This window comes from Mauremys mutica, chromosome 2 (genome assembly GCF_020497125.1).
Source record: "Mauremys mutica isolate MM-2020 ecotype Southern chromosome 2, ASM2049712v1, whole genome shotgun sequence".
Taxonomy (NCBI): Eukaryota; Metazoa; Chordata; order Testudines; family Geoemydidae; genus Mauremys; species Mauremys mutica.
Window position 1 is genome coordinate 45,963,148 of NC_059073.1, and position 23,659 is coordinate 45,986,806.

The window sequence follows — 23,659 nt, forward strand, 5'->3', positions numbered from 1 at the left end:
TCTATATAAAATGGCTTCTCCATTTCCAGGACTGTAGTTCATTATATATTTTACTGACAAGTTTTTTTTATCAATAGGCTAGAACCAACAGTTATGATAGGGAAAACTGGAATCTTTTTCAGTAATTGTACACGGTAAGAAATAAAACTAACTAATGTACCGGGGAAGATATTTTGGTTAGACTGTTTAAAACCCATTTTTTTACCATGTTTAACTCCAGTGACTAATGAACAGTGAAAAGCAAAGATGGCTTTGATAAAGATTTAGACCTCTGCCCCTTTACCATATAAACTCAGAGCCAGGGACATCAATGAAATCCTTAGGAAAGACCCAACTTGATATTCCTGACTTTTCTATGGCAAAAATCCATAAAGGTCATCTTCATACACTATTAAGGAGCAAAATTTAAACCTTCTGCAGGTCACCCATAATTTATAATTATTGTCTTGGATGCAATAGTAAGCACTGATCCCCTACAACCTTCAGTGGTGGAAATGCCAGAAGAACATTATTTAACAAAGAAATGTTGCCATGAAAAATATGTACCTATCATGGCTTTCTTAACGTGTCAGGGCTTTCTTGGGTGTTACATTATGGCTTTCTAGGTTAGCTACAGTCATATTCTACCATGGTTCAGTTACTTTCAAACACATCATACAAGTCCTAGATAGAGTCTTTAGAAAAGTACATTGCAATACTCAATTCATCTGGCATAGAGGAAAATCATTGGGAAAGGATGCTGACGAGCTGCATTAGTGTATTAGGAAAAGGTAGCTGGAAGGCTAGTTCTCCAGTATTTTTACACTATCTACAGGTAGATAATGTATTTTTACATTATCTACCTGCTTAGATAAATTCTCTATTCCCAGGTATGAAAGAGATGGGGGCAGTGCATCCAGTTTGAACAAACTCAATCTCAAACTCAAACTGAAAGTCGTCTTAAGTTGGATTCGGTCTGTATTGATGCAGGCAGTGGTGGCACTAAGCATTCTTGGATGGCTTAAACTATAACATTGAATTTGTATCTTTTGAGACACTGGGCTGGTGTTTTATTAGTCTGCAAATATATCTGGCAATGCAGCACACTGTTGTTTCCTCTGCTTCAGAATCCACCACAATCATTGTCCTCTCTTTGATGCTGTTCTGACAGCGTCAGAAGCTGCTGAGCAGTCTTCCTTCTTAGATGCAATTCCCGAAGTACAGGAAATAATTCATTGGCAAGGAAAGTGCTGGACCAGTAGAACAAATGCCAACCTCACTGAGCTAGGCTCAGGCAGCAGAGTGGCATGCCAAGATCACCACTATGTTAATGATCTGGAACAGGTAGGTCTCAGGTACTTGTCATTAAGGCAGAGGTGAAAGATAACAAGGTATATTTGGGATCTGATTAAGTGTTGAGGTTTGCAGGAGAGTGGTATGCTCATTGCTGATTAAAGTCAAGAACGAACTGACTGGTATTTTCCAAAGAGCAGCATATATACTCAACAGGGGCTGGTGTGCAGTAACAATTAAGGAGCCTGGCTTCTGCTACCATCAGTGGCCCCAAAGCCTTAAGTGCTAGGGAAAATGTGCTGAAGAACTAAAACCCAGCATTTATGCAGCCTTCTCATTCCTATTTTTAAATATTCCACAATCAGAACTAAGCTACTTCTATTGATAATGCAGAAGTGAGAACAGTTCTACACTCCATTGATAATAAAAATGGTTTAGTCAAAATCCTATGCCTTGTACTACATAGGAGCATAGGTCTGCTGAAGGGGGTGTCATTGTCACTCAATTTTTTCACTATATCTGCACTTCAAGTACTACTTGACAGTTTTACAAGAATGTGAAAATACAAATCTGTGAGGTCTGTTTTCAGATCTAGAATAAAATAAGGAAAAGCTTCCCAACTAGAATCTTGAGCATTTGATCCACTGGTTTATAGATTGTAAGACTGAAAAAAAGACACGTGTTCTTTTGTGTCAGTTCCTGAATTTGGTTGTTTTTATATTCCATACTGTGCTTTGTATTTAGGGAGGCCAGTGTTTGACTTTTCCACCTCACCTCCCTTTCCCCCACCCCTGCTATTGATTCGAACTGAGGCTATGGTAAAACCATCTATATAATCAAACATGATCACTGGTAGAGATATCTCACACGATCCCTTGTTGTAAATGGCACTTCAAGAAGTGCACTTCATACCTCCTCACACAGGTCCAGGAATTAAATTGTATGCAAAAAGGTAATATTTCACACAGGTCTTGATCACATTAATTTTATTCTGAATTATATATAACTCAAAATAATTATTTTGCATCCCCCGTCCCCCACTTATGACATATTAAAGCCTAGAAGCTTAGGTATAATGGATCTTTCTGCCTTAGAAATTCCAAAAATGTCAAATCTAGATTCCCCTGGTTTTACTGGAACAGAGGTTGGAGGTTTTAATGTGTATAGAAAACTCTCCCCCACAATAACTGAAGGAGGGTGGGGGGAATGTCAGATATTAAGTAGATGGCAACAAAAACAGTTCAAAGTAGTGGAACTAAAAATTCATTCCTCTCAATTCCTCAGCTATGTTTTTTGTGAGATTAGACCACTCTTCTCTAGTTTCTCAGATAGAAAATATCTGAATCTATAATGTAAGAAACAAGCAGGAAATATTAAAACAAACCTTTCATATCCTTCTCATGCATCAATACAGCAAAAGGGAATAAGTCCATATTTGCACTTTTTCAGGTCACTTTTCAAAATTCTTATTAAATTGAGCAATTTAGAAACCGGGCTAAAATTGTCCAGCTCACAGTATTGTGGCTGCAACAAGTGTTCATTGTCAAGTTACGTTCTAATTAAAAGTACTGTTTAAAAGATTGCTTGGTAAACTGTACATGCATACAGTAGATGTTTTAATATAGCTAAATGTAAATATGTACATAGGGGAACAAAGAATGTACCCCATACTGTATCGTAAAAAGCAGTGACTGAAAAAGATTTAGTGGTTGTGGTGGATAGTCAGCTGAACATGAGCTCCAAGTGTGACACTGTGGCTAGAAGAACTAATGTGATCCCGGGATGCATAAATGGGAACTTTGAGTAGGAGCAGAGAGGTTATTTTACCTTCATATTTGGAACTGGTGTGACTGCTGCTGGAATATTGTGTGCTGTTCTGGTGCCCACAATTCAAGAAGGATGTTGATAAATGGGAGAAGGTGAAGCAGAAAGCCTGGAGAATGATTAAAGGATTAGAAAACATGCCTTATAGTGACAGAATCAAGGAGCTCAATCCCTTTAACGAAGAGATGGGATATGGGTAATTGAATTACAATCTATGAATACTTACATGGGAACAAATATTTGATAATGGGCTCCTCAGTCTAGCAGAGAAAGATATAACAATCCAATGCCTGGAAGTTGTATTTAGACAAATTCAGACTGGAAATAAGGTGTACATTTTTAACAGCAAGAGTAATAGGAGTGTAGGACTGGAAGGGACCTCAGTAGGTCATCTAGTCCCTTCCCCTGCACGGTGGCAGGACTAAATATTATTTAGACCATTCCTGACAGGTCTTTTTCTAACCTGTTCTTAAAAATCTCCAGTGGTAGAGATTCCACAGCCTCTCTCAATGACTTGTTCCAGTGCTTAACTACAGTTAGGAATTTTTTCCTAATGGCTAACCAAAATCTCCCTTGTTACAATTTAAGACCATTGCTTCTTGTCCTGTCCCCAGTGATTAAGGAGAACAATTTATCACCCTCTTCTTTATAACAATCTTTTATGTACTTGAAGACTCATGTCTTCCCTGAGTCGTCTCTTCTTCAGACTAAACAAACCCAGTTTTTTCAATCTTTCCTCATAGGTAATGTTTTCTAGACCTTTAATTATTTTTGTTGCTGTTCTCTGGACCTTCTCCAATTTGTCTACATCTCTCCTGAAGTGTGGTGCCCAGAACTGGACACAGTCCTCCAGCTGAGGCCTTATCATTGCTGAATAGAGTGGAAGAATGCCTTCTCATGTCTTGCTTACAACACTTGTACTAATACATCCTAGAATGTTTGCTTTTTTTGGTAAGAGTTCCATTGTTGACTTATTTAGTTCGTGATCCACTATAACTCACATACTTTTTTGCAGTACTTCTCTCTAGGCAATCTTTTTCCCGTTTTGTATTTGTGCAATTGATTATTCCTCCCTAAGGGTAGTATTTTGCATTTGTTCTGTGTTGAATTTCATCCTATCTATTTCAGATCATTTCTCCAATTTGTCCAGATCATTTTGAATTCTAATTCTGTCCTCTAAAGCACTTGTAAACCCCTCCCAGCTCTGTATTGTCCACAGACTTTATAAGTGTACTCTATGCCATTATCCAAATCACTTATGAAGATACTGAATAGAACTGGACCTAGGCCAGATCCCTGTGCAACCCCACTCAATATGCCCTTCCAAATCAATTGTGAACCATTGATAACTACTGAATACAGTTTTCCACCCAGTTGTATATCCACCAGTTAGGCTCTGTTTCTCTAGTTTGTTTATATGGAAGTTATGAGACAATATCAAAAGTCTTAGTAAAGTCAAGATGTATCACATCTTATCCACAAGGCTTGGTATCTTGCCAAAGGAGGATATTAGGTTGATTTGTTCTTGACAATTGCAGGTTGACAGATCACTTTATTTTCTTCTAGTTGCTTACAAATTTATTTGCTCTATTATCTTCCCAGGTACTGAATTTAAGCTGACTAGTCTAATTCCCTGGGTTGTCCTTATTCCCTCTTTTAATAGATAGATACTATATTGGCCCTTTTCCAGTTCTCAGGGTCTCTCTCCTGTCCTCCATGCGTTCTAAAAGGTAATCACTAATGGCTCTGAAATCTCTTCAGCCATTTCCTTAAGTATTCTTGGATGTATTTCATCAGGCCCTGCTCTCTTGAAGACATCTGAATTGTCTAAGTCATTCTTTACTTGTTTCCTATTTTAGCCTCAGCTCCTACCCATTTACACTGATGTTCACTATCACTGGTAGTTGTCCAGTCACTGCTAACTTTTTTGGTGAAAACTGAACCAAAACAGGCATTTAACACTGGCCATTGCTGTATTTTGTTATAGTCTTTCCTTCCTCACTGAGTAATGGGCTTACCCTTTCCTTGGTCTTCCTCTTGCTTCTCATATATTTATAAAATGTCATCTTGTTACCCTTTATGTCCCTAGGTAGTTGTTCAACCAGTGAAACATTTTACCAAGGATTATGGTGGTTTCTCCACCACTGACAATTTTTATATTAAGATTGGATGTTTTTTTCTAAAAGATATGCCCAAGGAATTATTTTGGGGAAGTTCTAGGGCCTGTCTTATACAGGAGGGCAGACTAGATGACCACAGTGGTCCCTTCTAGCCTTACTCTGAAAAAACAGAAGCACATGCCTGCTCTATGCAGTTACATTGTGGTAGACTTCTGACACTCCAGCTGCTACAACAGAGGTGGACAAACTTTTTGGTCCAAGGGCCACATCTGGGTGGGAAAATTGTATGCAGGGCCATGAATGTTGGGCTGGGGCAGCGGATTGGGGTGCAGGTTGTGGGAGGAGGTGCAGTGTGCAGGAAGGGGCTAGGGGTGCGGGGTACAGGAGGGGACTCAGAGCAAGAGGTTGGGGGTGTAGGAGGGGTGCGGCAAGGGGCTCAGGGCAGGGGGTTGGGGTGCAGTAGGGGGCTCAGGACAGGGGTTGGGTTGCGGGGGTGCAGGAGGGGTTCAGGTTCCAGCCCAGTGCCGCTTACCTCGAGCGGCTCTGGGGTGGCAGTGGCGTGCAGCAGGGCTAAGGCAGAGTTTCTGCCTTCCCTGGCCTCACGCCGCTCCCGGAAGTGGCCAGCATGTCCAGCAGTGACTGGGCGGGTGGGGTGGGGAAGGAGGCTCCGTCACGTGTGCCCTCACCTGTGGGTACCACCCCTGAAGCTCCAATTGGCCGTGGTTCCCCATTCCTGGCCAAAGGGATCTGCGGGGGATAGTGCCTGCTGACGAGGGCAGCACACGGAGCCCTCTGCCGCCGCCTCCTCTCCCAGGGGTTGCAGGGATGTGGTGCCAGCCGCTTCTGGGAGCGGGGCCAGGTCAGGCAGGGAACCTGTCTTAGCCCTGCTGTGCCATGGGGCTGGTAATCCTGTGGTCCGGATCTGGCCCACAGACTGTAATTTGCCGTCCCGTGCTACAACAATCCTTATGATTCTTCATGACTCTGCCCTTTTCTACTGTACTCTTAATTTCATCTTGCTATACCTAGCTAATGCTCCCTCGACTGGGCCAATTTGACTGTTAGTCACCTCCAAAGATGGAGACTGTCTGGAACATCGTAATTGCCTCTTTTATTCCCCACCCCTTTTAAAAATACAGCACAAAAGTGAGTTTTGTGCTATCTACATCCAGGAAGCTGTGAACTAGTTTGTCCATTTGGGTGATGGATTAGATGACTTAGTATCTGAAATGGAAAGGATGTGATCGAAGGTCCACATATGATTGCTTAGTCTTTTCCTCTTTATCAACTGTTCCCTGGCTACACTTTTACTGTAATATTTCTATTTTAACATGTACTGTAAGATGTCATTCCTAACATTATTTTACATGTTCCTATCAGATTTTTTTCTGAACTACAACATGTTCTAAGAGATTCATTTGGATTTTCACCAGAGTTACATTGTAGCAAGGTTTTATTTTTCCTCAAAACAAGTGTGTATTATAATATCCTATAGTATCAACACTTGAAGATTACACTTGTCTATGTCATATAAATTGTGAAATATTCCTCAGTGCATTCTTTTGTTTTCCACATAGTACCTAAAAGAGCTCTTACATGCCAGAGAATCCAGTTATATTTTACTTAGTTTAGCTAGTGCCTACTTAAGATACTAATTTAGATTGTGTGTTACTCATTCCTGGATACAGATTAAGTAAACAGTGTCAAAATTCCAAATGACAAAAGAAAAAGGAGTTCCTTAAAAACCTTTATTTTTCCATCATATACACAGATAGTTTCAATAACTGCAGATTAAGATTAGTAAATACTGAAGTTCAAGATCAATAAAATACTGAAATAACTATCTGGCAGACAGACTTTCACTCCATACAATAATACTGAATATAAATTTGATTCAGGAATGTGTATAAGAGATACTTGTATAGGAAAATACACTGAAATCTTGTATCAACTGTCCATAACTGCTCTAGTGGTAAGAATCAGTAACTGAATTGACTAGTATAAAAGGCAAGTATGAAAAGGCGATGTATACTTATACAATGGTTCTTTTATCATGAAGGCACTTTCACATAAAAAGGAAGCTGTATGAAAAAAAGAGCTCTTAGACTAGATCCTTGGTTCTGATACAAGCCATTTGCACCACCCCAGTAGTGTAAAAACCACAAAGCTAGCTTAACTAGCGAGTTGAGGCTTTCCCCTGTTTGGGGGAATCCCCAAGAAACAGGTAGAAGACAGCAATATGCTACTCTGCCTCCTACTCCATAACATAGGGGCATTGGCAAGGCAAGGCAGTATGCCAGGATCGCTTCTGTATTCTGCTTTGCAGCTACCATCGCAGCTCTTTGGGGTTGTGGATAGCCAGGTACAAGTTGCAATAGTAGCTGCATTACAACCTGGCCCCAAGATTGGGAGGGAGTGGGTGAAATGAAGCTAGTATACAGATACCCAAATACAGCTCAGCTAGACCTAAGAATAAGGATCCTTGTGTTCACTATCTGTCTAGGCAATAATTAAATGTTACAGTATATCACTTTGAATGAATTAGACAAAAAAATAAGTTTGACTAAAATTAAATAGACTATATAAGCTTGTAGTGTAATTCTTCTATTGAAATGTTATTTGCTTTTCATTTTCAGTACACATAGTTACAATCTTCAAGACTGACCTGCTGTTCAAGTAACGAATAGCCAATCAAATGAACAGGATTAAATATTGCTGCCAGTTTCTTGCTGCTTGTAATTATTTTAATGGATGACCTCACTGAAATTCTCATAATCTAAAATATAAAAGCTGTTAAGCAAAGACAGGCTGCCTTGTCATGTGAAAAAAAACAAACTTAGAACAGTTCTCAAAGTTCTCTCTCTTCCTTGGTAGCTTCCAATTCATCATCATCCTCCTCATCTTCCTCCTCTTTTCTTAGCCGACTGGTAGAAATTTGCTAAAAATGGAATCCAACACAAATCATACTTTTTGCATGACACTTTGGGAAAAAAAAATCCCCCACCCTGAATCCATGCAGTTTTAGGACTGAACTTGGTTATATTATTGTTTAAAATATATATACACATCTCTACTCTGATATAACACGGTCATGGGGAGCCAAAAATCACTACCATGTTATAGGTGAAATGCTGTTATATTGGGGTAGCAGTGGCGGGGCTGCAGCGGTGATTTAAAGAGCCCGAGGCTCCGGCCATGGGGAGCCCAGCTGCCACAGCCCCAGGGTAGCGGCAGCCAGGGCTCCAGCGGTGATTTAAAGGGCCCAGGGCTCCTCATGGCAGCCGGAGCTCCGGGCCCTTTAAAGCGCTGCCCGAGCCCCGCTGCTGCAGCCCCAGGGTAGCGGCGGCAGGGCTCCAGCGATGATTTAAAGGGCCAGGGGCTCCCTGCAGCAGCCAGAGCCCCTCTCCTACCATGCTATATGCGAACCCATGTTATATTGGGTCACATTATAGCGGGATAGAGGTGTATATAATCTAAATTTCCTGCAAGGAATATAATACCAAGCATAAGACACAGTACATAATATAAACGTCAGCTAGCTAACGGCAGAGACTGATTTAAAAATGTTGCTCATATGATACCAGTGTCAGTAAAAGAGGAAAAATAATTATACATTTATGTTATGGAATTAACAAGCTAGTAGCAGTCCAACACAGCTAGGTGGGCCATGTCTAGGCTATGGCTGTTACAGCGACACCACTATGGTGCCATAGCACCAAAGCGTAGATCCTTCCTGCAGTGATGGGGTTATTCCCACCAATATCAGAACTCCTTTCTCACCATAGTTTTCCATGCATACAAGATGGTATTTCTGTCCCTGCCTTCCTCCTACTAGTTATTGTGGAGGGGTGCAATGTATATATCCTTTCTTTGCTTCCCCAACCATAACCTACATCTGAGGAGGCTGCTATCCAATTTTATTCTGTCCAGTCCCCCTTGCTACTGCCATAAGGGCTTAAACTTGACTCCCACTCTTTTATGGGAACTGGGATCACACCTATAGTTAACCCTTCAAAGAAGGGAGTGGGTCTTCCTGAAAACAAAACAAAAAATCACAATCCAAAACAGGTGCTGGAGGAGTAAAACAATGCAAATATTAAGTCTGGTTATTTTTCTCCATGATTCACTTTTCTGAAAAGTTAAGGTTTTATTTCCAAGTGTCCTTTGAAACCATCTGCTTTATAATTACTACCTAGTTACATTAACGGATCCAAGACAGGCAGCTATCAGATCATGTTTGCAGTTTTGGACTTGATCTTCTGTGCAGATTCTACCTATGAGTCCCATCTATTTTTAAATCACTAGATGCAGAAAAAGGTTTTGACCGAGTAAACTGGCATTCCTTAAAAGATACTTCAGATACATTTGGTTTAGGCCCTAAATTTCAAAATTGGATTAACTTCTTATATTCCAACCCATATGCTATTATGAGTGAATGGATAATTATCAGAAACATTCCTCATTTTTAGAGGCACAAGCCAAGAATGCCCCTTATCACCTCTTTTTGCCACAGCAAAGGATTCATTTGCCCAATCACTCAAATAATCCTAATATAAATGGAATTACAATAGGAAACAGGGAACACAAGTCACCCTTATATGCAGAAGTCCTGGTATGTGTTACAAATCCAGCTCACACACTACTCGTTGCAAGAGGAAATCTTAAAATGTGGCAAAAAGTCAGGATTTAAAATAATCAAGTCAGAATGCCTGGTTGTAGGTGAGGGCTCTGATTTATTGAATGCTATACAAGATAAATACAACTATAAATGGGTAACTACATCATTAAGATACCTTGGAATATACTTTTCTAAAAGAGGGCAAGACTTACATAATATTAATTATATTCCTTTGATTAAGAAAATCAAGACATCTGGAAATTTGGTAAAAATATGAAATTTCAAAGGCGAAACTACAGTTAGTTAAAATGATATCTGATCCTTAATTGGCTTTTTCCAAATGCTCCAGGTTTTAGTCCCAGGAAGTCTTGTAGATCAATGGTGTCCACAATAAATAAATTCATTTGGAGAAATAAGAATCCCACGGTTAAGCAATCTATGTTATAAAGTCCAGGATAAAAGGGAGGACTGGCTTTATAACCACTCTTTTATTAAAAAGAGCAATAGAAGCTTGGGATAACTTATTTAGAAAGCTAAACCCACATCTATCACCTCTAATATCCATGACAGACAATATAGAAATTAACACCATAAAAACCTAGGAAGTTTTGACATTTGGGAACTTCAGGTATATCAAAATTCTGCCATCAGTTTACAGAAAATACATTTAGATCACTTGATGAAATATGATGCGTAAGAGACAGCAAAATTCCAGTGTATCAATATATACTATTAAGACATTTTTCAACCCACCCCACAAAAAGGCAAACCTAAGAAAAAATTGTTGGAAATTGAAGAACTACTCACTACATCAATGAAACACAAAAGTTTACCTTCATTCTATAAAAGTAATTTTTAACTGTTACTTAGGGCTTGTACACACAAGCATTTATGTCAGTATAACTTATGTCACACAGGGGTGTGAAAATGTAAGTTACACCGACCTAAGCACCAGTGTGGACAGCGCTATGATGGCCGGAGAGCTTCTCCTGTTGACATAGCTACCATCTCTCGCAGAAGAAGTGGATTTATTATTCATAGATTCTAGGACTGGAAGGGACCTCGAGAGGTCATCGAGTCCAGTCCCCTGCCCTGCCCGTTGCATAGAGCATCTACACTAGCTGCACCACTGTGATTGATTGGCAATCCCTCAATTCGAGGATGATCTCTATCACAGATTTACATATAGGTCCTGAGATGACTCAGGAGTCTGATCCTGGAACCGCAAATCCACCTGCAGTAGGTACAGACATTTTGTGTCAGGCCAGCTGCCTGCTGGGAGAAAGTTTTCTTTTTCCTTCTCTCTCTTCAGCTTCAAGGGCAAGGCGCTTCTCCTCGAAGTGAGCCACTGCCTGATGGAGGATATGGTGCCATATGGTCAGTTGGTGGCTTGCTCTTCCCAGCTTGTGATGTCTACATCTGTTTTCTTAAGATACGCTTTCAGTGTGTCTTTGTGTCGGTGTAACTCTGACCACCACGGGATCTCTGGCCATGGGTGAGCTGAGAGTAGAGGACTTGTTTTGGGAGGCGAGAGTCTGGCATCCGCACACAATGTCCAGCCCACTGAAGTTGGTGCAGGAGGATCATTGCTTCAATGTTGGTGACATTGGCTTCAGCAATCTTGCCACTTGACACGAAGGATCTTCCGGAGGCATTGTTGGTGGTACCTCTCCAGACTCTTGAGTGCTGTTGATAGGTCACCCAAGTTTCACATCCATAGAGCAGTGTGGGAACAACAGTTGTCTCATAGTCCTGGATCTTGGTGTCTTGCCGTAGGTCATGGTCAGAACAATTTCCCAAAGGAAGCACTTGCACGCTGGATCTCTCTATCAATTTTTGCATTTTGAGAAAGCTGGCTACCGAGGTAACAGAAGTGCTCAACTGTCTCCCAGAGTCTGACCCTCGATGGTCACGTGCAAGGCCTGAAGGAGGTTGATAGAGCACTTTAGTCTTCTCAGGATTGACTGAGAATCCAAGGCTTCGGTAAGCTTGTGAAAGAAAAACCAGTGTGGACTGAAGATCATTCTCAGCTTGTGCAAGGATGACAGTCATCAGCATACAAGATCAATAATGGACACCCTGAAGACTTTAGACTTTGAGCAGATACCTCTAAGATTAAAGAGTTGCCCATCCATTCTGTATTGAATGTCAACTCCATTGGGGAGTCAGTCTTTAACAAGGACCAAATAATTGCTAATTAGATGGAGAACAGGGTTGGGGCAACAATGCATCCTTGCTTAACCCCCGTTTTGATGATGGAAGGTTCCATCTCAAGGCCATTACAGAGAACCGTGGCAGTCATCTGTTCATGGAGAAGCCTTAGGACCTTAATACATTTTGGAGGGCAGCCAAATCTGGCCAGCACCTTCCACAGGGCTTCATGATTGACAAAGTGAAAGGCCTTTGTCAAATCAATGAAGGCCATGTACAGGTCCTGATTTTGCTCCAGACACTTTTCCTGGATTTGGCATACAACGAAGATCATGTTGGTTGTCCCACAGGATGGTCTAAAAGCACACTGATATTCCAGCAATATTTCCTCAGGAAGGGGAAGTAATTAGTTTAAGAGGATATAGGTAAGAATTTTCCCTGCTGTAGATAGCAAGGCAATGCCTCGATAGTTTCCACAGTCTGACTTATCTTCTCTCTTAAAGATTATAACAATGTTAGCGGTTTCTCAAGTCTTCTGGAATCACTGTAGCGATTCTAGTGTAGACTAGCCCTTACAGGAAATAAGCTGATGTAGGCATAGACTCCCCAAAACTGAGGAATGGGAGAACATATGCAGCAACAGTTCCCATACCTCAACACGTTAACAAAAGAAAACTACACAAAATTCTTTATTAAGGGTACTTAGCTCCCCTTAAAATTAAACAAATTTATGGTACAGGGACAGGCAAATGCTGGAGAGAATGTAATGAAATAGGTGCATCTGACAAAGTGGGTATTCACCCACGAAAGCTTAAGCTCCAATACATCTGTTAGTCTTTAAGGTGCCACAGGACTCTTTGTTGCTTTTTACAGATCCAGACTAACACGGCTACCCCTCTGACAATGAAATAGGAGTAATTTCTCCATATATTGTGGACCTGCCCAAAAAATAAGACTGTTTGGAAAACCATTGGAGACTCCATAAGGGAGGGAAATAACAGGGTGTCAGCTATCAGAAAACCCCTTAGTATTTTTATTTAATCGCCCTGAAAACTGTTTTGTAAAAGCCATAAAGAATTAATCTCAGATGCCGCTAAAATTACGATAGTAAGGTGGTAGAAGAGGAGTGGCTCCCATAAGTCTATTGACATAACTACTTAGAAGTCTGTGGAAGTTTTGGAGTTTGCAGGAACACGGTCATTGCTCAACACCACATTTGATTGTTTGAGAACTTTTTTTTGAATAATAAGGAAGGAAGAAACACCTTCAACAACAGTCAAACTCAAAATTGAGATACCAAAGAAAGGAAAATTGGATGAAGGAGGAGAAAAGGCTTAATATTGTGTAGAGTTTTGATAGGATGACTAATAAACAGGTAACATCTATATGTATGAAAAACAGAAGTGCAGACCTAAACATGAGATGAAAGACTAACTGGTGCTATCAACTGAAAAGATGGAAGAGGAAGAATAGAAAAGCATCAACCACAATATGTGATCAATAGCACAAATATGAAGAAAGTGACTGGTAGCAGGTCTTGTCAGTACAGCTTTAGGGACTTGCATAGGTCAATTTATAATTGTGCATTTGTGCATAATACTAAGTTTATCTCTTTAAGTTGTAAAACAAGTTTTATAAGATTTATTATAAAAGAATGGACCTGTTAACAAATTTAAAAAAAAAATAAATCAGATTTTCAGTGTTTTCTTAATGACACTTGAGTTCTCAGTCTGAATCTGCCACATGACACTGTCAAAATGGCAGATTCCTGTTTTTAATCTAGGCTTATGTTTCTGGTACTTAAACATGTTTAGTGACCTTGCCCTTACTGATTAGGACAGACATGGGCAAATTACAGCCCGTGGGCCACATCCGGCCTGTGGGATTGTCCTGCCCAGCCCCTGAGCTCCCAGCTGGGAAGCCTAGTCCCCAGCCCCTCCCTCACTGTTCCCCCATCTCCTGAAGCTATGCTGCCGCGTGGGCCACACTCTGGCCCACCACTCCCGCTGGGCAGCGTGGGGAGCGCAGCTGGCTCTGGCCGGGTGTTGCAGCTGCGAGCTCCTGCTGCTGGTAAGGGGGCGGGGAGGGTACTGGGCAGGGGGGGGCAGTCAGGGGCGGTTGGACAGGGCGGAGGTTCTGGATGGGCGGTCAGGGGATGGGGAACAGGGAGTCCCGGGGGGGCCTGTCAGGGGTTGGGGATGTGAATAGGGGTCGGGAGAGCAGTCAGGGGATGGGGGGGGTCGGATAAGGGGGTGGGATCCCAGGGAGAAGTTAGGGGCGGGGGGTCCTGGGAGGGGGTGATCAGGGGACGAGGAGCAGAGGGTGGTTGGATGGGGGTGGCGGTCCCGGGAGGGGGGCGGTCAAGGTACAAGGAGCAGGGGGGGTTGGATGGGTTAAGGGTTGTGAGGGGGGCAGGAAGTGGGGGGGGGGGCAGATAGGGGGTGGGGGTCAGACTGTTTGGGGAGGCACAGCCTTCCCTGCCCGGCCCTCCATACAGTTGTGCAACCCCGATGTGGCCCTTGGGCCAAAAAGTTTGCCCACCCCTGGATTAGGATATTGCATATTACACTGAAGTTTTCCTTTATGGGAGCCTTAGAACTTGGATTTCCATTCTACACTGAACCTGTTTTTTAAAAAATGAACTACAAAGATTATAAGGAGCAAGCAGGAACGCCGGCAGCCTTTTTGGCACCCTAGGCGGCGGAAGGTCCCACCCCCCAAACTGGTGCCCCCAGAGGCAGCGGAAGTTCCCGCCCCCGAAATACTGCCGACGACCACGGCGGCCGAACATCCAGCTGCTGCGGTCGCCGCCCCCCAAATGTCAGTGCCCTAGGCGACCGCCTAGGTCACCTAATGGGTTGTGCCGGCCCTGGGAGCAAGTGATTCTGTGGGTTCAAAGTAGCATTCATGCCATTTGGCAGACTAAGGCCTGTTCTACACACACTTTGTGCATCAGTTAGGGGTTGGGTTTTTTTTTGTCCAAAATAGTTTTCCCAGCATAAAGGTGCCTTATCCCATATGGGAATAGCTAGCCTAGTATAAAGTACCTTTGTACTAACACAACTGCATCCATACTAGGGGGTCATACCACTTTAAAAATAATAGTACAGCTAAAAAGTCATACAACTTGTGTGATAAGCCCTAACATATCAATTCTGACATCTACTGTTGCTTTCCTGTATGATAGATAGCAGCTTAAAGTATTTTCTATTTATTGCTACTCAGTTGCTCCCAAATTATGAAGCATTTTCTATCTGCTTGAGTGATAGACATATTAGAGCAACATTTCACTTTTTCCACACATTAGCAAGGCACTCCAGCATGGTTTGACAGCACACCTAAACAAACTGACAACTAAGAGCTGACCCTTGTTATTTTACATTATGTATTATGTGGCAAAGTTCCTCCTCTCCTCTAGTAGGTCCTGCGCTTATTGGCGGATTTCCTCCCCTCAGTGGTCTTCCCCTTGGATGAAACCCAGAGTCTGGATTAACTCCTCCTATGTCTGATTAGGAGTAGCGAGGCTTGGGGGGAACCTGGGCCCGCCCTGTACTCTGGGTTCCAGCCCAGGGCCCTGTGAATTGTAGCAGTCTCTAAAGTGCTACCTGTAACCGCTGATTGACCGCTACAGCTCCCTGGGCTACTTCCCCATAACCTCCTTCAAACACCTTTATCCTCACCATAGGATCCTCCTGGTGTCTCCTCAATCCTCCAGTAGTACACCCTCTTAGTTCCTTATGTCTCTGACTCCCAGCTCCTCATTCGCACTTCCTTCCTCTGGCTCCTTTTCTTGACTGGAGTGAGCTCCCCTTTTTATACCAGGTGCTCCGATTAGCCTGCCCTGATTGGCTGCAGGTGCTCCAATCAATGTAGCTCTCTCCTGTGCCTTCTAGAAAGTTCTTAATTGGCCCCAGGTGCCTTGATTATTCTGGAGCAACTGCCATTTTGGTTCCCATGGTACTAGGGATTTGCTTAGCCTGGGGCTAACATACCTGTTCCTCAGTACTTTCCTGTAGCCATCCGGCCTTGCTCCATCACAATTACAATTCCATTGAAACTTACTGCCTTCATACAGTGGGTGTGATACATAACTAGACCATGTCTAAAATGTAATACTGGAATATATCATTTGATATTCATTTTTAAAGTTCAGCGTTGTCACTGCCAGAGTATCAACTTGACATTTTTGAAGTAGATACAGTAGAGGGAACATCTCACAAATCAGTTTTGTTATTTGAAAATAAAACTAGTATAAATTAAAATGGATTTTTATGAATGTCAACTAAACCATTTACTAACAGTGTGCTCAGAAAGTTAAGAATTCAGCTGAGGCATCTACATGTCTTCACATTTGATAATCTGTATGCACACCACCTTTTGTGTGGAAGATGCAGAGCAGCAAGTTGTGTATTTGCCTTGTTAAATTTCAAATTCAAAAAAGGGTGTAATTTACTTTTGACATTTAAATTTTTTTTGAATAAACACAATGTGCATACCTCATACATTTAAACTGTGTGTATATATCTATGTATGTCAAGTCTGTAATAAAATATTTTGTTTTACACTGAAGAAATATTTGAGCTACAGGAACTAGCAAAATTATTTTTCTTGGCAGTGTTGAAACATGCAAATTAAAGAAAATATAAATTGCTGTAAACCTGAGACACTGCATATCATATGTTAGCATGGAGCAAATTTTTACAACTTATCAATTTTTGAAAATATAGATTAACAGAAAATCTATTTACTCACTGAACAAAGTTGAGGCAGATACCAATACTCTACTTCAGCAGTGCTAACTGACTGAAGAAGAAACCCTTGAACATTTTTCCTCAAGAGAAATTTGCAGTTTGCTTTCTGTTGGTTGCTGCATTTGCCCAGTTGCAGAGATCTACTGAAGGAATAGCCTGCAGTGATCCTAAGTAATTAAGGTTAGTTAATTACTAAAGAAATAAGATTCTGTGGCAGGTATTAAAAAACATGGCATGCTGTAGAGATTTCAGCAGAGAACTAGGAGCCAGAAACTCTCAAATTATAATCTTAGATCTCATTCCAGATCCTCCAATGTCCTTGTAGCAAATCAGTTACAAAGAATTACTAACAAATGAATATGGGAAGACTTCCTGCAGTCTGGAAGAATTTACTAGGATGACTTCTTGCAAGTTTTATATTACTGTATTTCATGCTTAGACGCACGCTCTAGAAATATCCTATATAGAGAGGTTAAGTATCTAATCTGTGTCTCAGTTTCCCCATCTGTAAAACGGGGATAATACAACAATACCTTCCAGGGGTATTGTGAGTGTTAGTAAACAAGTCTAAATCACTATGCAAGTGCTAGTGTAATTACAGAGTTTTAAAGGACCTTGCTTGGTAAAACCATGGTGAGGTAGTTGTCTTGCACAAAAATAGAATAAAGCCAAAGATGATGATGATTATATATAAAATGTTGAAAGCCACTCTGCAGTAAACCAGGTTTAGGAAACAAGGGGAAATCCTTGTCCCAGTGAAGTCAGTGGCCATTTTTCCATTGACTTCAATGGGGGCAGATTTCAAGCAGGATCTCCAACTAAATCTCAACTATACAAAAATCTGACATAACCTTAGCATGGAATTAAATGTCCAAATAAAGAAAGCATAGTCATTCAGATTCTGGTTAGGCTAACAATAATTATAGCTACCAACTCCTCCATCTATAGAGTACATAAGCAACACAGATTTAAAATAAATAGAAATCTGAGCTCTACTGTTTCTATAGATTCAGCGGGGGGGGGGGTTTATAAAATAACTAGAAAAAATTTAGTATTATACAGCTGTGTTAACACTCCATATTTAATGCACAGCTGCTGAGGGTTAGCTACAGATTAGTGCTATTTTTCATGATTTTTGCCAGTGGAAATGTAGAAGAGCTTGAAATACCTAGAATTAGATTTAACCAGCAGAATCGTAATACTTTGGCATTAGATAGCAATTTAGGAGGATCTGTAAGTTCCTAATAAGAATTAAAACTAAGAAACCCTGTACACTCCTGATTTTACTGACAAATGGAGGCCCCGTGAAATTAAGTGACTTGCCCAACATCATATACTGAGTCAGTGGAAAAGTTAGAAATATAATCCAGGTGTCTGATTCTGTCACCTGCTCTGACCCAAAGTGTCTCAGCTAGGTTTCTAACCCTGCCACATTTATCTGATGTCCACTGCTCACTCATTATTTATGTACCTATTTTGAAGAGGATCTCAGTTATTGCCACAGTGCATACTTAGTAAATCTACAGCAGAGAAAAACTGGAAGTATTCCGTTGTTAATTGTTGCTGATGAGACAGTGGAACTTCTCTATAAGGGAAGCTACAGTAGTTGTAAGAAAAAGTGATTACTGTGGTCTTGCGGCTTGGGATAAAATCCAATATGAAAAACAGACAATGGAAAATGATTATGTAACAGGAGGACTATATACATACACAGTTATTGTTGAAGATTCCAATACTTTTTATTGGATTTTATGCAGAAAAATAGAAAAAGCAAATAAAAGTAGATAGAAGACCAAACCGGGAAGTTTTTTCTGTTTAGTTGATCATTAAAATTAAAACAGAACCCATTTCATAAACCAGAAAAAAATCTGTACAATAGTTTACAAAGATAGTATTCTTAGCCACAAAACCCAAAGCCCCTTCTGAATGAATGTGCCAGCCTGCTTTAGGCATTTAACTCTGAGGGGCCAGTATGATGTAATTTGATTGAGGTCTAAAATTCAGTGAAGGATAGAGTAAGACATCTCTGTTAGCACTGACTAGCAAGTGCTGGTTCAGGAACACTTGCCAGACTGAGTCCCACTGCGGTGGCTCCATTTCAACGGAGAAACTAGCCTACTAAGCTCTTGTGGACATTACCACCCGATAGCTCACAGTCTAATGCGCAGTGTTGCAAAAGAGAACATCTGCCTATCTAACTGAAGGGACAAAGTCTTGACCCCCGCATTTTAACTCTGAATGGCCACTGTCACCACCAATGAATTTGGAGCTGGGTGGGTCAGGAGAATGAGAATTCCTCAGCAAGCAGCTGTATAATTTGTCTGTTTTCTGAGAAATTGTCTATCCGGGTAATCTATTTAACCAGATACTTTTTGCCAGCTATAATAAACCATCAAAGACTGGCAAGGTATCTCACTTCTAGAAGATGACCCCAGTATATCAAGAACAGATGTGTCGTTTACTTTGAGGTTCCTAAAGGATGTTCAAGGTAATTAGTACCCAACCTTTCCATGTGTTTGTGAAATTGGAACATATCTTCTGGAGGGGAGGAAGATGATGCACCCACACTATCATCTGGTGAAGATTGATCATCCAGATCCATATCTGCATTCAAAGGTTCAACAGGCCCCTTTGGTTCCTCTTCAGGCAGTATGTCTGTGACAAGTAAAGGAGACTGTTCCTTCAGTACCAGACAGTGACAAATCAGGGCATGATATTTCACCTGAATTCTTTTGGGAGAAGGCTCTGTTGGAACCTGCCTTTCTTCAGCCCTTTTAAATTCAGGTTAATATATAGGGGAAGGCAAATAGGGCCATAATACCCAGGGTGGTACCTCCTAGTCCAAGGAAGGGTGATCTTATGGTCTGAAGAGTTAGAACTGAGAGTCTTAACTCTAATTTCCCTCATCCTTTCCCTGGCAAAAGAAGGGTAAGGAATGGTATCAGGCAGGATATGGCCCAATTCTGGATCAGAGGCAGTTTCCAAGGGTGACAACAATAGTTTGGTAAGCAAAAAGTCAAAAGAGATGAGACATTTCCCTGAGGAACTAGTACAGGTTCTAGGGGCAGGTTCATTTATCTTTGGAGAGATCTGTATAGATAGGGAAACTGATTTACCCTTGTAAGGCCTTTTCATTTTCTGGAGAAGGGGGAACTAGCATCCCACTACCTTACACTTATAGATTCATAGACTCTAGGACTGGAAGGGACCTCGAGAGGTCATCGAGTCCAGTCCCCTGCCCTCATGGCAGGACCAAATACTGTCTAGACCATCCCTGATAGACATTTATCTAACCTACTCTTAAATATCTCCAGAGATGGAGACTCCACAACCTCCCTAGGCAATTTATTCCAGTGTTTAACCACCCTGACAGTTAAGAACTTTTTCCTAATGCCCAACCTAAACCTCCCTTGCTGCAGTTTAAGCCCATTGCTTCTTGTTCTATCCTTAGAGGCTAAGGTGAACAAGTTTTCTCTCTTCTTTACCTTTAAGCATTGAAGGTCCCCCTGATCTGAATGAGGGTGTTCCCAGGCTTGATACCTGAGCCACCATGTTACTGAGTCACCCCATTAACAGTGGATCCTCCAGTAGGAACTTAGTGGCTCACAAGAAGCATCAGGTGCCTCATCAGGCTCACAATGAAGTTTCAAGTATGGATCCAATGGCCTCTGATCCAGACCAGAATACAGCTTTGTAATTTGGTCTTGGCCTTCTATAACCACTCTTTGTTGTGGCTCTGACTTCCAAGACTGAAGCCTTATGGGGACACTTTTGCACTTCAGTGCATGGAACCAGACATATATGCTCTCGAGAATTAGCTTTTTCAGCAGAGGTGTCACCTCTGATCTTATGGATTCACAGTGACTGGTAGTACCTTAGGTTTGACTCCAGTCAATGAGAGAGACACCTATATTAGGATTCTGCTGGACTTTTTGACCCCCTTAGGGCCAAAGCTGAGGCTGGTCTCCCAGCGTTTGCAGATCCCTGGGTTTCTTGAATTGAAAGGTTTAGGTGCTAATGCTTCCTGCAATAACATAGGTTGGAGGCAAATGCAACTCCTTTCTGGCCCAAGGAGTGAAGGTGCTGCATATAGAGCAAAGAATGACATTTCCTCAAACAGGCCATATAACACATGGGTATTCAAAGCAGGAAAAGCAGCAGGGCAAGAAGCCTGATTTTTTTGTCTTTGTTTCCAACATACTAGAAACAAGGACCTGTGCCAGCGCACTAAGATCCTTAGTCAAAAACCCCTCAAAAAAACAAAACAAACAAACAACCTAACATCTAGCTAAACTAAGGTGATGACATTGGGAACAATATGTTCCTTTGAATTGGGGGTGCCAGGACCTGGCAAGTGTCCTGGTCCATCTGCTACCGTAGTTGGAAAGAACACAAGCAATCATCACACCACGCCTCCTTTATAGCCCTGCCCTCAAATCTTCAGATCCATAAGGAGAGGGGCATGGAGCATTAGAGTGCTACAATGATCACTTTTATTAGAAGGTTCCACTGGTCCAAGCTACACTGTTGATGCAGTTCAAGAGTGGGAATGTGCAGAGGCCACTCAAAGAATGTCACTGATGCCTGGTCTACACTATGCGTTTATACCGAATTTAGCAGCATTAAACCGATTTAACCCTGCACCCGTCCACACAACGAAGCCCTTTATATCGATATAAAGGGCTCTTAAAACCGATTTCTGTACTCCTCCCTGACGAGGGGAGTAGCGCTGAAATCGGTATTGCCATGTCAGATTAGGGTTAGTGTGGCCGCAATTCGACAGTATTGGCCTCCGGGCGGTATCCCACAGTGCACCATTGTGACCGCTCTGGAAAGCCATCTGAACTCGGATGCACTGGCCAGGTAGACAGGAAAAGCCCCGCGAACGTTTGAATTTCATTTCCTGTTTGGCCAGCTTGGAGAGCTCACCAGCACAGGTGACCACGCAGAACTCATCAGCACAGGTAACAATGCAGTCTCCTGAGAATCGAAAAAGAGCTCCAGCATGGACTGCACGGGAAGTACTGGATCTGATCGCTGTATGGGGAGAGGATTCCGTGCTAACAGAACTCCGTTCCAAAAGACAAAATGAAAAAACATTTGAAAAAATTTCCAAGGCCATGATGCAGAGAGACCACACCAGGGACTCAGTACAGTGCCGTGTGAAAGTTAAGGAGCTCAGACAAGAAAACCAAAGAAGCAAACGGAAGGTCCGGGGCAGGGCCGAAAACATGCCGCTTCTACGCTGAGCTGCATGCAATTCTAGGGGGGGTCCGCCACCACTACCCCACCCCTGTCCGTGGATTCCGAGGTGGGGGTGGTAATCTCAGCCATGCCTGAGGATTCTGCGGACGGGGAAGATGAGGAGGACGACGAGGAGGACGAGCTTGCAGAGAGCACACAGCACTCCGTTCTCCCCAACAGCCAGGAGCTTTTTCTCACCCTGACGGAATTACCCTCCCAAGCCACTATCCCAGACAATGAAGCCATGGAAGGGACCTCTGGTGAGTGTACCTTTGTAAATATAAAACATGCTTTAAAAGCAAGCATTTTTAAAATGATTAATTTGCCCTGAGGACTTGGGATGCATTCGCGGCCAGTAAAGTTACTGGAAAAGTCTGTTAACATGTCTGGGGATGGAGCGGAAATCCTCCAGGGACATCTCCATGAAGCTCTCCTGGAGGTACTCCAAAAGCCTTTGCAGAAGGTTTCTGGGCAGGGCAGCCTTATTCCGTCCTCCATGGTAGGGCACTTGACCACCCCATGCATGTAGCAACTAATCTGGTATAATTGCATGACAAAGCCTAGCTGCGTATGGTCCTGGTGTTTGCTGGCATTCAAGCAACATCCGTTCTTTATCTCGCTGTATTATCCTCAGGAGAGTGATATCGTTCATGGTAACCTGGTTGAAATTCAGGAATTTAATTAAGGGGACAGAGATGGTTGGGCTGTTTGCCTGTGGCTTAAAAGAAATCCTTCCCTGCATTTAGCCAAGCAGGGGGAGGGGAGGTGATTGGCGCTGAGCTTTTTCGCGTTTGGCTAGCTGGGATCGTCCCTGCTACCAGCCACACGGTGGGGGGGGAGGGTGGCTAGCAGCGATCTTCTATGATACCAGCCACGCGGTGGGGGGAGGGGTAAAGCGATCATCCCAGAGAATGGATGGGGGCGGTTCTGGTGCTGCACGTTAACAGGAAAGAAGCAGCACTCAACGGGCTTTGCTTGCTATTTGGGAAAGGAGGGCGCTGGATATATGAAGGCTGCAGAAGCCGAAAGACAATGGCTTACCATGGCTGCATGCAAGCCGAATTCTGATGCCCGGACATGCGTCTGTGATCTCTAACACCAAAGCCGCAGGCACTCAATATTAAGATGCAAAATGTGACCTTGTAGTGAGATCACATGTGCTATGTAAGGTGAATAGTGTTGTTCACCGTGAAAGAGTATAACCATTGTTCTGTAAAATGTATCTTTTTAAATACTTCACTCCCTTTTTTCCCTCCCTCCCTGCAGCTGCAAATTTTTCAAGTCTCCCTTCTCCATCCCGAAGGCTATCTCAGATAAGGCGGCGGAAAAAAAAAAGATGTGAGACGAAATGTTTTCAGAAACCATGGAAGTGACCCGCAATGAAAGAACTCATCTGAATGAGTGGAAGGACGTGGTATCAAAGTACAGGAAAGATGCCAGTGACCGTGAGGACAGGAGGGATGAACGTAAGGAGAGGAGAGATGCTTGAGATGAGAGGTGGCGGCAGGAAGATCTGAGGTGTCGGGATGCAACTCTGAGGCTGCTGTGTGATCAAAAGGACATGCTCCGGAGTCTGGTGGAGCTTCAGGAATGGCAGCAGGATCACAGAGTGCCGCTGCGGCCCCTGTATAACCGCCCTCCCTCGGGTTTCATCAAGGAGAAACAAACAACAGTCACAC

The 23,659-nt window shown here is 42.4% G+C and overlaps 1 protein-coding gene across 4 annotated transcripts in view; it reads right to left on the minus strand.

Annotated features, from left to right (window-relative positions):
- CIBAR1 (CBY1 interacting BAR domain containing 1) overlaps window positions 1-23,659 on the minus strand; it is a 54,217-nt gene that overhangs the window by 1,651 nt on the left and 28,907 nt on the right. For 2 of the 4 annotated variants that reach the window (XM_045007978.1, XM_045007979.1), the window contains exon 9: window positions 3,100-3,205. In XM_045007978.1, coding sequence (XP_044863913.1) covers window positions 3,100-3,205 — 106 coding nt within the window. Of the gene's footprint in view, window positions 1-3,099; window positions 3,206-6,950; window positions 8,155-19,240; window positions 19,392-23,659 lie in introns of those variants that run through there. The other 2 variants (XM_045007980.1, XM_045007981.1) reach the window with 2 other exon arrangements.